This window comes from Staurois parvus, unplaced genomic scaffold, assembly GCF_062004578.1.
Source record: "Staurois parvus isolate SC_StPar_1 unplaced genomic scaffold, SC_StPar_1.0 ptg000075l, whole genome shotgun sequence".
Taxonomy (NCBI): Eukaryota; Metazoa; Chordata; class Amphibia; order Anura; family Ranidae; genus Staurois; species Staurois parvus.
This window is the reverse complement of record NW_028317871.1, coordinates 1,193,828-1,206,404: the sequence shown is the minus strand read 5'-3', so window position 1 is coordinate 1,206,404 and position 12,577 is coordinate 1,193,828. Positions and strand designations below refer to the sequence as shown.

The 12,577-nt window shown below is 39.9% G+C and overlaps 1 protein-coding gene across 2 annotated transcripts in view; it reads right to left on the bottom strand.

Moving 5' to 3' along the window:
- The window catches only part of SNX29 (sorting nexin 29), a 1,801,773-nt gene that overhangs the window by 617,222 nt on the left and 1,171,974 nt on the right, over positions 1-12,577 (bottom strand). For both annotated transcript variants that reach the window (XM_089669411.1, XM_089669412.1), the window contains exon 16: positions 11,160-11,276. In XM_089669411.1, coding sequence (XP_089525537.1) covers positions 11,160-11,276 — 117 coding nt within the window. The remainder of the gene's footprint in view (positions 1-11,159; positions 11,277-12,577) is intronic.

Below are 12,577 nucleotides of genomic sequence, written 5' to 3'. Positions count from 1 at the left end.
TTACCTTCCTTATGTATGAGAACTATGAGGCTTGTAGGGATCCCGTCATTTCCATCTCTCCTCCCAATGCATTCATATATATCCTCATTTTAGGTACTAATAATTCTTTATATTTTTTGTAATATCTCACTGTGCATCCATCAGGTCCTGGACTTTTCCCGGCTATAGTGCTCTTTAATGCTAAGTGTATTTCCTCCTTCTTTATTGCTGATTCTAGGGATTTTAATTGCTCCTCAATTTTGGTAATCCTGCCTTTTTAAATATGTCTGTCTTTTTTCTATTTTTCCTCCTTCATCTTTACTTATGGAGCTGTGGGGAATAATATTATATAGCTTATTATAATATTCTTTAAACACTTTAGCTATATCTTTGGTGAATACATTAATTCTCCTTTGTGGTCTCTTATTTTCTCTATATAGTTCCTAGATTTTTTTTTCTCTGAGCCCTCATTAAATACTTTCCTGGTCTATCTCCCCATCTGTATCTCTCACTTATCATTTTATTGAACACTCTTCTCTTATCTTCTTCCAGAAATGTATTTAATTCTTCTCTTTTATTTATTACCCTCTGCATAATCTCTTTTGTTACTTTATGTTTATGTATCTGCTCTAACTCAGAGTTCACTAAGAAGCGTGTTTATTTTTCCTCTTCTTTTTTGTTCCAATCGCTATCAGGATTCCTCTAATATAGGCCTTATGAGCCTCCCACACCGTTGCCACGGACACTTCCCCAGAATCATTTTCCTCAAATAATTGCTCTATTTCTTTTTTTCTTTGATTCTTTTTGATTCTTTGATCCACCTCTGAATCCTGGAGAAGTGTTTCATTTTTTTTTTTTAATTTAAATATTTATTATTTTTTTTTCACAGTAATAACAAAAAACACAAAAAAAGAATACTTTCAAAAGAACACTTTCATCTTATTCATAATAAATATACAATGTTTTTTATTACTTTATTTTTCCCCTTCTTAGTACATTACCCCACCCCCAGAACCCCCTCCCACTCTGCATTTTTTACTACCTTTTTTTTTTTCCCCCAAAGCAAGCATTTCCTATCCATCTATCAAGTCTATATCTTTCTACATTTCACTTTCTCGCATTTGTTACAAAATTTTCCCATTTTTCCCATTTCACCGAAAATACCTCCATCTTGTCTTCCTGCATATAGTATAACTTCTCCATCTTACTAATCCAGTTTACTCTTTCTATCCAATCCTCCTCCTTCGGTACTTCTATTTTCTTCCAATACTTGGGGATCAGACTCTTTGCTGCGTTCATATAATACCCTAAACCTAATTTCTTATATTTGCTAACTGATAGCTTTGAGTTGTGCAACAAACACATCCCTGGATCTAACCCGATATTCATTTCAGTAATGGTCTCTATTAAATGTACTATTGTTTTCCAGAATATTTGAATTTTTGGACATTCCCACCATATATGATACACTGTCCCCACTTCCCCACACTCTCGCCAACACTATTGTGATTTTTCCCCACTTATCTTACATTCTACACTCGGTGTAATGTGCCATCTTGTCAAACATTTATAATTTATTTCTACTTCTCTCAAACTTACACTTTCGTGAACTAATCTGTTTATTTTTTTTTTGTTTTTCTTCATCCAATACCACCCCCATATCTCTTTCCCATTTTACTATGTGCATTGGTTTAGTATTTGTGTCTAATTCTGTGAGGATTCTATATATTTTAGCTGTTCCGTGCTTCCCATCCCCCCTTATCTCCAACAACCTTTCAAACAAATTCCAATCCCTTTTCATTCTCAAAGGTTTTGGGAGATTTCCCAAAAAACACTTTAATTGGTGATAGCGCCACTCATCCAACCTGGTGAAAATCTTTCCCTTTTCCTTTTCCAAATCTTTAAAAGGCTTCAATTTCCCCTCCCTTATTATATCTCTCAGTTGTACGTCTTCCTTTTTAAACCATTTCCCTGTTATCTCCTCTCTACCTGGGGGAAAAAAATCTGTATTTCTAAGTAGCATTAGTATAGAGTTAAATTCCCATTTCATATGTTTGTGTAATTTATCCCATTCCCTTTAAACATTAACAGTGTATAAACTTATATCTTCCTTCAATCCTCTAAATTGTGTCGGTAACCATATAACTCTGTTCAAATTACTCCCACTAAGTGTATTTTCTATTTTTACCCAGCTTTTCCCCTCTAAATTGAACGTCCAATCAAAAATTCTCCCTAATATTACTGCTTTGTAATATCTCTTAATATCTGGAGCTCCCAGGCCTCCCTTCCCTTTATCTCTACTTAATATTTCATAGGATACCCTTGGTTTTTTATTCCTCCAAATATATCTTGTTATCATTCTTTTTATTACTTTGAAGAAGGCTTCTGGGAGTTTAATTGGAATCATTTGAAATCTATATAGAATTTTCGGTATTATTATCATTTTTACCAGGTTTATACGTCCTATCCATGATGGAAATCCTTTTTCTAATGTTTTTATTTCCCCCTTCACGTCATTTACTAATGAAATATAGTTTAGTTTATACAGATTCTTATACGCAGCAGTAAGTCTTACTCCCAAATATTTTATATATCTTTCTTTCCAAATGAAGGGGAATTCCTTTTGTATTTTCTCTTTTTCACTTTTTGGGATGTTTATGTTTAAGATCTCAGTTTTTGTTGGATTAATTTTTAGATTTGATAGTTCCCCATATTCCTTTAATGATTTCATTAGGTTTGGTAGTGTTATCCTGGGATTCCCTACATAAAACAACAAATAATCCGCAAAGGCCGCCACTTTATGCTCTGTCTCCTATTTGAATTCCCCTTATATCTCCATTCTTCCTTATTGTTGACAATAAAGGTTCTAGTGACATAACATACAATAAAGGGGATAAGGGACATCCCTGTCTTGTTCCATTTGACATTCCAATGGGCTCTGTTTTTTCTCCATTTACTATTACTACCGTGGAAGGCTCCCTATACAGCTTTTTTATCCATTCCCTCATCCTCACTCCGATTCCCAGAGCCTCCAAGGTGTCCATCATGAAGTTCCAATCTACTCTATCAAAGGCCTTTTCGGCATCGATTGACAAAGCCACTGCCGGTACCCCTCCTTTTTTCCTTTTCTGAATCAACATCAGTGATCTCAACCCATTGTCCGGCCCTCCCTTCATGGGACAAAACCCACCTGGTCTCCATGTATCCATTTAGGCATAAACTCCTTCAACCTATTTGCCAAGACCTTTGCGTACAACTTAGTATCTAAGTTCAACAGTGAAATTGGCCTATAGTTAGAACACTGTGAAGCGTCTTTTCCTTCCTTCTGTAACAATACCACATGAGCCTGTAGCGATTCTCTCCTCATATCCATCTTTCCTCCCAGGGCATTCATATATCTCTCCAGCTTGGGGATCAGTTGTTCACTAAATTTTTTATAATACCTCGCCGTATAACCATCCGGTCCTGGGCTTTTCCCCGTCTCCGTATTTTTTAGAGCTATTTTTATTTCTTCTTGTGTAATTTCTGCTTCAAGGGAATTTAATTGATCTTCTCTTAATTTCGGTAGACCCGCATTTTTTAAATATATCTTTCTTTTTTTCCTATTTTCCATTTCCATATTATTTACTGCATCATAGGGATTGATATTATACAGCTTTCTATAGTAATACATAAATACCTTTGCAATCTCCTTATTTGAATAAACCAGTTCTCTCTTGGGGTTTTTTATTTTATCAATGTAATTCCTATTTTTCTTTTTCCTTAAGGCTCTCATTAGAAATTTTCCTGGCCTATCCCCCCATTTATATTTCTCACTTAACACTTTGTTATATACTCTCCTTCTCTCCTCCTCCATCAAGATCTCTAATTCTCCTTTTTTTTTAATTATCTTCTGCTTGATTTCTTTTACTATATTATTTTTGTGTGTTTGTTCCAGATCCAATATATCTTTTAAGAGCCTACTGATTTTCTCTCTCCTTTCTCTTTTCTTTCTTGCCCCGACTGCAATTAGAATACCTCTTATATATGCTTTATGGGACTCCCATACTGTAGCTATTGATACATCCTCTGTCTCATTCTCTCTAAAAAATCTCTCAATTTCTTTCCCAATCCTCTGAATGGTGTCCTCATCCAGGAGAAGTGCTTTGTTCAACCTCCATCCCACCCCCGCCGTTTTCCTCCTTCCCCATCCCATTCTCAAAACAACAGGGGCGTGATCTGAAAGAGTCATTGCTCCTATGTCTACTTTGACCATTGACTCTAAAAATCGATGTTCTATCAATCCAACCTTGAATACGTCTCATGTGCGTATGAGAAGAATGTATAGTCTCTGTCCTTCATATGCATAATTCTCCATGAGTCCACCAATTGAAACTCATGGATCAGCTTCTTTAATAATCTCAGAGATCTATTCCCTTCACGTTGCACAGAAGAGGTTGTATCTTTTTGTGGGTCCATACAGAAGTTAAAATCCCCAGTTAATATCAAACAGCCCTTTTTAAAATCCATCAGTTTTCTTAACACACCTTTCAAATACATCTCTGGCTTCTTATTTGGACAGTATACTTTGGCCACTGTACACTCCACCTCTTGTATTTTACCTTTCAAAAACAGATATCTCCCTTCTGGGTCCACTTTTCTATCCTCCAGCTCAAATCTTATATTTTTTCTGAACCCTATTGCCACCCCTTTAGCTCTCCTGACTGGGGAATCTGCATAATACCATATTGGGTAATCTCTAGATCTCAACCTAACCCTAGACTCTATCTCAAGGTGTGTCTCTTGCAAAAAAAACCACTGAGGCTTCTCCATGGTGAAGTTCTTTGAATAGCCTAAATCTCTTCCCAGGACAATTCAACCCTTTTACGTTATATGTGATAACTTGTAGTTCTTCCATTTTATTTATATCCCTCCTTTCCCCTACCAATCCTCCTCCTCTTTTCCCTTGCTTTGGCACCCTCTTAATCCTGCAGAGTATTATCCCAAAAATCCATAACCCTTCCCCCCAACCCCCCCCTCCCCCCTCCCATTTTTAGGCAACTATTATACCTACTATTCATTTGTGGGGACCCCCTCCCCACCTTTGAATTGTTACTAAGGGTAAAAACTCCGCCCATGGACGGTTCCTCCTCCCTCCACCTTCCCAGTACCCTCCATTCTTTTATTTACTCGTTATAGTTCCAAGTACCTCTTAAAAAACAATACTAAATATCCTTCTATAAGGAAGACTAAAGGGCCAGAAAAAGAGAGAGAGAGAGAGAGAGAGAGAGAGAGAGAGAGAGAGAGAGAGAGAGAGAGAGAGAGATATGCGGAAATAGAGGAAGGAGAAAAAAAAATGAATTTTATCTCACATCCCTCTCTCCCCACCCATCTCCCCCCCCCCCACTTCATCTCTCTGGCAGAAAGCCAGTCCTCTTGTCTGATTTTTCCTATCTCTCTCTCTTCTTCCTCCCATCCAACAATCTCCATTTTTTGCAACTCAAGTTTTTCACAAAAGTCTCTCAGGTCTTCTGGAAATCTCTAAATATGCTGTAACTCCATCTTTCCATCCAACTAAACACTCTGGGGTCCCCCATCTATAAAACACATTCTTTTTCCTCATCTGCTCTAGAAGGGGTTTCAAGGATCTCTTTCTCCACAGAATCTCAGGTGCAAGATCCGCATATATCTGGATATCCATATCTCCATAGCTAATTGCTGCTTTTCCTTTCTGATCTTTCTCCAGATTGCTTCTTTATCTCCATATTTTTTAAATTTAACGATTATATTCCTTGCTTTTTCTTTTCCAGTACCTTGTTGGCGCTTTCCTACTCTCACGATATCCTCCACATCAATCACCTCTAGGGCAGGCCTGTCCATTATGGAATTTAAAATTTTTCCTACTATTTCTTGCTGTGTTTCCCCTTTTGCATTTTCTGGGACTCCTCTTATCCTAAGATTACTCCTCCTGTCCCAATTTTCTTTAACCTCCATCTTATAAATTATTTTTTTCTGCATTTTCCCCATGTTCTTTATTTTCTTTTCTAGTTCCTTGATGTTTTGAGCCTGATTTTTACTTTTCTCTTCCATTTCTTCCACTCTCATCAACACCTGCCCCAGGTCATTTTGAATAGTTGCCATTTCTTGTTTTATTATTTTCTCTAGGTCTTTAAACATCTCTGCCATTTCTTTTTTATTTGGTACTTGTAGTTCACTTTCATTATCGCCCCTCTCCATGACTCCCATTGCTTGTTGGCTACTAATATTTAGTCCCAGCGATAGTCTAGGGCTACTTTCCACACTAATATCCCCTTCAGCTTTTCCGTTTTTACCTTGAGATATGTCTGGGGTCACTTTTCCCTGGGATGTATACTGTTTGATCGTTCCCGTTTGGGACCCTTTTGGCCCACTTCCTTTACTTTTGTTCTTCATTTCTTTCATGGGCCTTACTCTCCTTTATACATAGTTAGTTCACATAAATATAAAGGTCCCGACCTAGCTCAATTAGTGACCGATTTTTCCTCTTCTTTTAAGTTGCTTAATCTTCTTTTTCTTTTCTTCCTTTTTCTTTCTCTCCTCTTCTATTAATTGACAGGTTCCCTGGAATCCCCCCTTTTCTCCTCCTCACCCCTTATTTTCCTCAACAGCACTATGGGACATTTAAAATAAAACAGTTCCAGGCTCTTTCACTCACCCAAGTCTCTCGTTCCTTGCTGTGTAGGAGGTAGGGGTCTCAGATTTCCAGCTCCTCTGCACAGGTATCCAGCACCTCTGCGCCTTGGAGGAGATTCCACAGGGCTGCTTCTCTTTCCTTCTCTTCCTCTATGCAGATCCGCCACAGAGAGGCTTTTTCCAGGTCCCCATCTCTGTGCCCCCCCCAGTCAGAAATCCGACTAGGCAGCAATACACATGGGGAGCAGTACACCTGGGGGAGAAAGCCGCCTTCTCCCTTTCTCTTCACGCTGGCCGGCTTCCTCCACTCCCAGTGCTCCTTTGCGGTTGGGCACGTGACCCAACCCGCTCTTCCGTCTCCCGGCAACCCGGCTCTCTGATCCGCCGAACCTCGGGCGGATCTCTCCTCCCTCGTGCCAGCTCAGTGCCTCCGTTCTCCCGCCAAGCACCCCCGGCATTCAGGTACCGATTCTCCGTGTTGGTGTCCGCCCTTAAACCATTTGGAGGGCCCCTGGAAAGGTCAGTGGAGGAGCTTTGCCGAGGGCTCCTACTCCAAGCCCTCAGCCGGCGCCATGTTCAGGCTCCTCCCCCTCTGTTGGGTTTGGAGAAGTGTTTCATTTAACCTCCATAATTTCCCCCCGATCTGCTCATTTCCCCATAATAATTGCATTGTGACAGGGGCATGGTCTGATATTGACATCACTTCTATTTTTACTTTGACCAGAGATTCGATAACTTCATGGTCCAGCAATATATAATCCAGTCTTGAATACATCTCATGTGCATGAGAATAAAACGTATAGTCTCTGTCCTTCATGTGCTTAATTCTCCATATATCTATCTGACATTGGTATATAATCTTTTTTCAAGGATTTCAGAGACCTACTACCATCTCTCTGCACAGGTGACGTCATATCCATCTGGAGATCCGTGCAGAGATTGAAATCACCCGCCACAATTAAATTACCTTTTTTGAAATCCATTAACTTCCTTAGAGTATTTTTTAGGAATACCTCCGGTTTCTTATCCGGCAATAAATATTTGCTAATGTACAGTCTATTTCCTGTCATTTTCCCTTCAGAAACAGAAATCTCCCTTCTGGATCTACCAATCTGTCTCCAGCTCAAACCTTATATTTTTCGCAAAACCTATTGCTACTCCCTTGACACGTTTAATTGGGGAATCTGCATAAAACCACATTGGATAATATCTGTAATTTAATTTCACATTTGATTCTTGCACCAAATGTGTCTCCTGTAAAAAACACCACTGAAGAAAATCTATGTTGAATTTCTTTAAAAATCCCAAATCTCTTCCCAGGGCTATTTAACCCTTTAACATTATAAGTCACAAAGTGAATTTCTTCCATTCTTCTCCTCTCCATGCCTCTATCTTCCCCATCTCTTCTCTCTTCTTCTTTCCTCCACATCTTCCCCTTTTATCTCTAGGATTTCTCCAGACTGATGTTTCTCCCACTATTTCGCAGAGTCTTAAACTACCTATCCCCTCCCCATACACTCCTCTCACCCACCCACCCTCCTGTCCCTCCTCCATCCCTCCTCCCTCCCTCCCACTCCTCTCCCGCCCCCCACCCCCCCATCTCCCTTTAGGCTTACATTTTGCCTATGAATCATTTGTGGTCCTAACCCCACCTTTGATTCAGCTTTTAAGGTGAAGCTCTGACCATGAACTTTTCCCCAATAAGCGTGTCTCATCCACCGTGTCCTGCCATACTCTAGTAAACTTCAAAGATCATAAGAGAGAGGCAGAAATGGAGGAAGAGAGAGAGAAAAAGAAAAAGGGAAAAAAAAGGGGGGAGAACCCCCCCCCCATCTTATTCTTCTTTACTATTCCTACTCTCTATTTCTCCTTAGAGCTACCTGCCTCCCCTCATTTTCCATAGCCCACATTTTTCCTTCTTCCTCCCAACCAGGGATATTTATTTTCTGTATATCAAGTCTCTCACAAAAGTCTCTCAGATCTTCGGGGAATCTCAGTCTTGCTGAACGTCCATTTCTCCATCCGATCAAACACGCTGAAAACCCCCAGCTATATCGAACATTCTGTTTTCTCATCTGTTCCAGTAATGGTTTCAAAGTTCTCCTTCTTATTAATGTTTCCGCTGCTAAATCAGCAAAGATCTGTATATTTATTTCTCCATATTTTATTATTGCTCTTCCTTTTATCTTCTTCCAAAGCTCTTCTTTATCCCAAAAATTATGGAATTGCACTATTACATCTCTTGGCTTTTCCTTTCTATCTTCTTGTATGTATTTTTCTAGTCTATATACTCCCTCCATTTTGAGAGGCTCTGTTATAGTTCTATCCATTATAGTATTCAGCATTCTTGTTATTATTCCCATCAATTCTTCTCCTTGGGAGATCTCTGGAAAGCCTTGTATCCTTAGATTGCATCTCCTATCTTTATTCTCCTGGTCTTCTAATTTATATAACAGATTTCTTTGTTCTTTTCTCATTTCCATCACCCATTTTTCTAATTTCTGTATAATTTGGGCATGTTTATCTAATTTTTCTTCCATCTCCTCCACCCTTAATATTTGCCCCAGATCTTTGTGTAATTTTGCCAGTTCCTTTTTTAGGGACCTTTCAAGTCCTTTAAACATTTCTGCTATTTCTGCTTTAGTAGGCATCTGTGAGCTCTCCTCTTGTTCTACTTTATCCATATCCACTTCCTCTTCCATATGTTGACTACTGTTAGCTGTTCCCAGGGATAGTCTGGAACTTACCCCGCCGTTTTCCCTCCCACCTCTTACACTTATTCCCTGTTGTCTCTCTGGAGTCTGTTTCTCCTGTGAGGGTAATTATTTTTTAATTGACCCTGTTAGGGAAGCCTGAGACCCTCCTCCCTTTGATACTTTGTTTTTCATGCTGTCAGGGACTATTTAAATTTTCCGCAGTTCTGGTTTTGGGGGGGGTGGGGTCTATTTTTTATTTGATATCAAAATGTGTTGTCTTCCACTGGTATCCCCCTCTCAGTTTTTTTCTACCTTTTTCTCTCCCCCCACTCCCAAGCTCATCTACCAGAGTTCTCTTCTTCTAGGTCTTTATCTGTTTTACATTGTTCTCATTCTGATTTTCCTCTAAGACCCCCTCTGGGTGAACCCCTCCCCAGTTTAAACATATAGTTCAATACATACAGTTCAGTTCCCATGCAATATATGAATCTCAGTACTTTTGCGACTCTCATTCACCCTCTTATCCCCAATACGGCTTTTCCCCCGTATGAGATCTCTGTCATATATGAAGAAAAGGGCTTCTGTGAAAAACATTTCCCGCACTCCAAACAGGTATTCAACTTCTCCTCCGTGTAAGATCTCTGATGTGTGTGAAGACTGGGCTTCACTGAAAAGTGTTTCCCACACTCAGGACAGACATATGGCTTTTCACCTGTGCAAGATCTCTGATATATGTAAAGTCTGTGCAGAGAAATACAAAACAGCATGTCCTTGCTGGCAGGAGAGAGACTTGTGTTGTTTACATAGAAGAGAAGATGTACAGTGCCATGGGAAGGGAAGAGTGCTTACAGGAAGTGCTTAGGGTGTTACAGTAGAATTGTGCAATACCAACGGCTCACTTTTTAGTTAGGGTGCCACCTTAATGCTGATTTTCCCATGATGCACTTGCTGCCTTTGCACTCTCTTCCTGAACATATTGTCCACTGTCATAAGCTCCAAATATACTGGCTGTTGCCATACCCTTTGCCATTCTACTCTTGTACACACTGACAATTCTCCTACACACTTCCCTTCCACTTATACTAGCTGTTTCCATACCCTCTGCCACTGTTTCATGCACCTGGTGTCTACTGGTATAGTCTCTGCAAACCTGACATACACATACTGATCACTCTTATACCCTCCACACTACTGTACATAATGCTTGCTATTATACTCTAAATGCCTACAGACACTGCAGTTCTTGAAAACATGGTAGAGAAAACCTGAGTTTTGATTTACATGGATTTGCTCTGTACCACACAGCGCAGTAGATTTCTTTTGTTTTAAGAACAAGCTATGCATGTTCAGCATCCACTTCAGTAGCTAGAGTTTCTATTGGAACTTAAAAAGGTAGTAAACTGCACAACAAAGTGGGCCCCTGGAGGAAAATGTCCTAATGGGCATGTATACATCACATACTAGCATATTATGACAGACTTGAGGCATGCTGTCACTGCTAACAGGGCTACCATCTTCACTCGGTCTTTCACAGTTCATGGGCTCCAGCCATTTGACTAGCTGAGCCGCCATGACAGCACTTCCGCACGTGCGAATGGGAGTCGAATGGGAGTTCTCTCAATGGACAGCATTGAGAGTGCAGTGCACATGTGCTGGTGACATTATTGGCTGCTACTGAAGTAAATATGTCCTAAATGGTGCACATTTAGGAGACATTTACTATATATATATAGGCTTTCCTGTATGTATAAATAAAAAAGCGGAGGTTACTACCACTTTAACATCACTCTGCTTACACATTTATCAGTGCTACAAAAAGAAAAAAAAAATTACCGGTCCTCTTAGATCGATGAGTTCTTGTCTCATTTGCAACATCAGTGCTTCTTTAGCAAGGAGTGAACGGTGAAGCCTTTCATTAAATTCTATCAATTCTCCATGCATTTCTGCCACCTGTACATAAAAAGCATACTTTTACATAAACATGTACACAAAATGAAGAGGTATATCATTTTAAAGGTTATAAATCAGGAATATAATTATTCATCTTATTTTATTAGTTTAAAGTATTCATAAAAAGGGATGTACTAAACTGCAAATTGGGATGATGGGATGATGGGATGATCGGATTATTGGCTGCAATGCTCATCACTCTCATTAGGTGTCAGCATATTTTTACACACACATATGGTAATGATTTTGTTGTTACACAAAATATGTTGTTCTTTTCTGCAGTGCTTGATACTATGTTGCAAGTAGTAGTGGCTAATGTTAACTCTTCACTTACTGATATATGTGCAGCTGTAAAATGGCATCATAGTAAATTATACAGAAATAATGGAAACTACTCAATATATTAATAGGATTAGATTTACTGATTTCATACAGTACATGTATGTGTAAAGAACTACATTTTGAATTGTTTTATTAGGAATCTGGAAAATGATGTTTTAAAAATGAAGATTAAAAATTACAAACACCAAGGAAAAAATGAATGCATTTCTGATAATAATGTGGTTAATATTGATCTGCGGGGGGCGTGGCTAGCCGCGGATGAGAATGGCCACTTAACACCGGAGCTCCCGCCGGCCAGATCCAGCTACAGAGCCGCACGGAGGAGTTGAGTGAGGCAGCTCCTCTAAAATATGGGGAAATCTGACCGGATGCCTTCCGGCGCCCGGTCACGGTCCCCAAGGGGCCCTAATCACACGGGAAGGCACATTAAGGAGCTCTTTAGCTCCCAGCAGCAGAGAGCAGGGCCGCAGCCTTCTCCCTCTCTCTCTCCATCCCCCTCTCCCCCTCCCTCTGCAGCTGCAGACACAGGCTGTTATCCCTGATCGGCCACGCACGCTGTTCATGATACAGTGCCACAGCATGACATATCTTCCGCTACACAATCCCTCTCATTAAGAGATTTACAAGCTGTGGCCGCTGACATCAAGGCCACGTTAACTACCACACTAACCACTGCCCTTAGTGAATTGCGTGAAGATATCCGCTCAATGGGCTCAAGATTGGATCAGGTGGAGTCTGCTTCCAGACAAAATAAGGCCGCCATAATTCATATACAGCAACAGTCAGTGATACATACCTCGACTATCCGGGAATTTTACAGGCATATCAAGGACTTAGACAACCATAGACGTAGACATAATATTAGAATCCGTGGCCTACCAGAATCAGTGGAAACCAATGAAATCCCCAAGGCAGTAGTGACCATCTTTAATGACCTCCTTGGCCGCCTGCCAGCAACC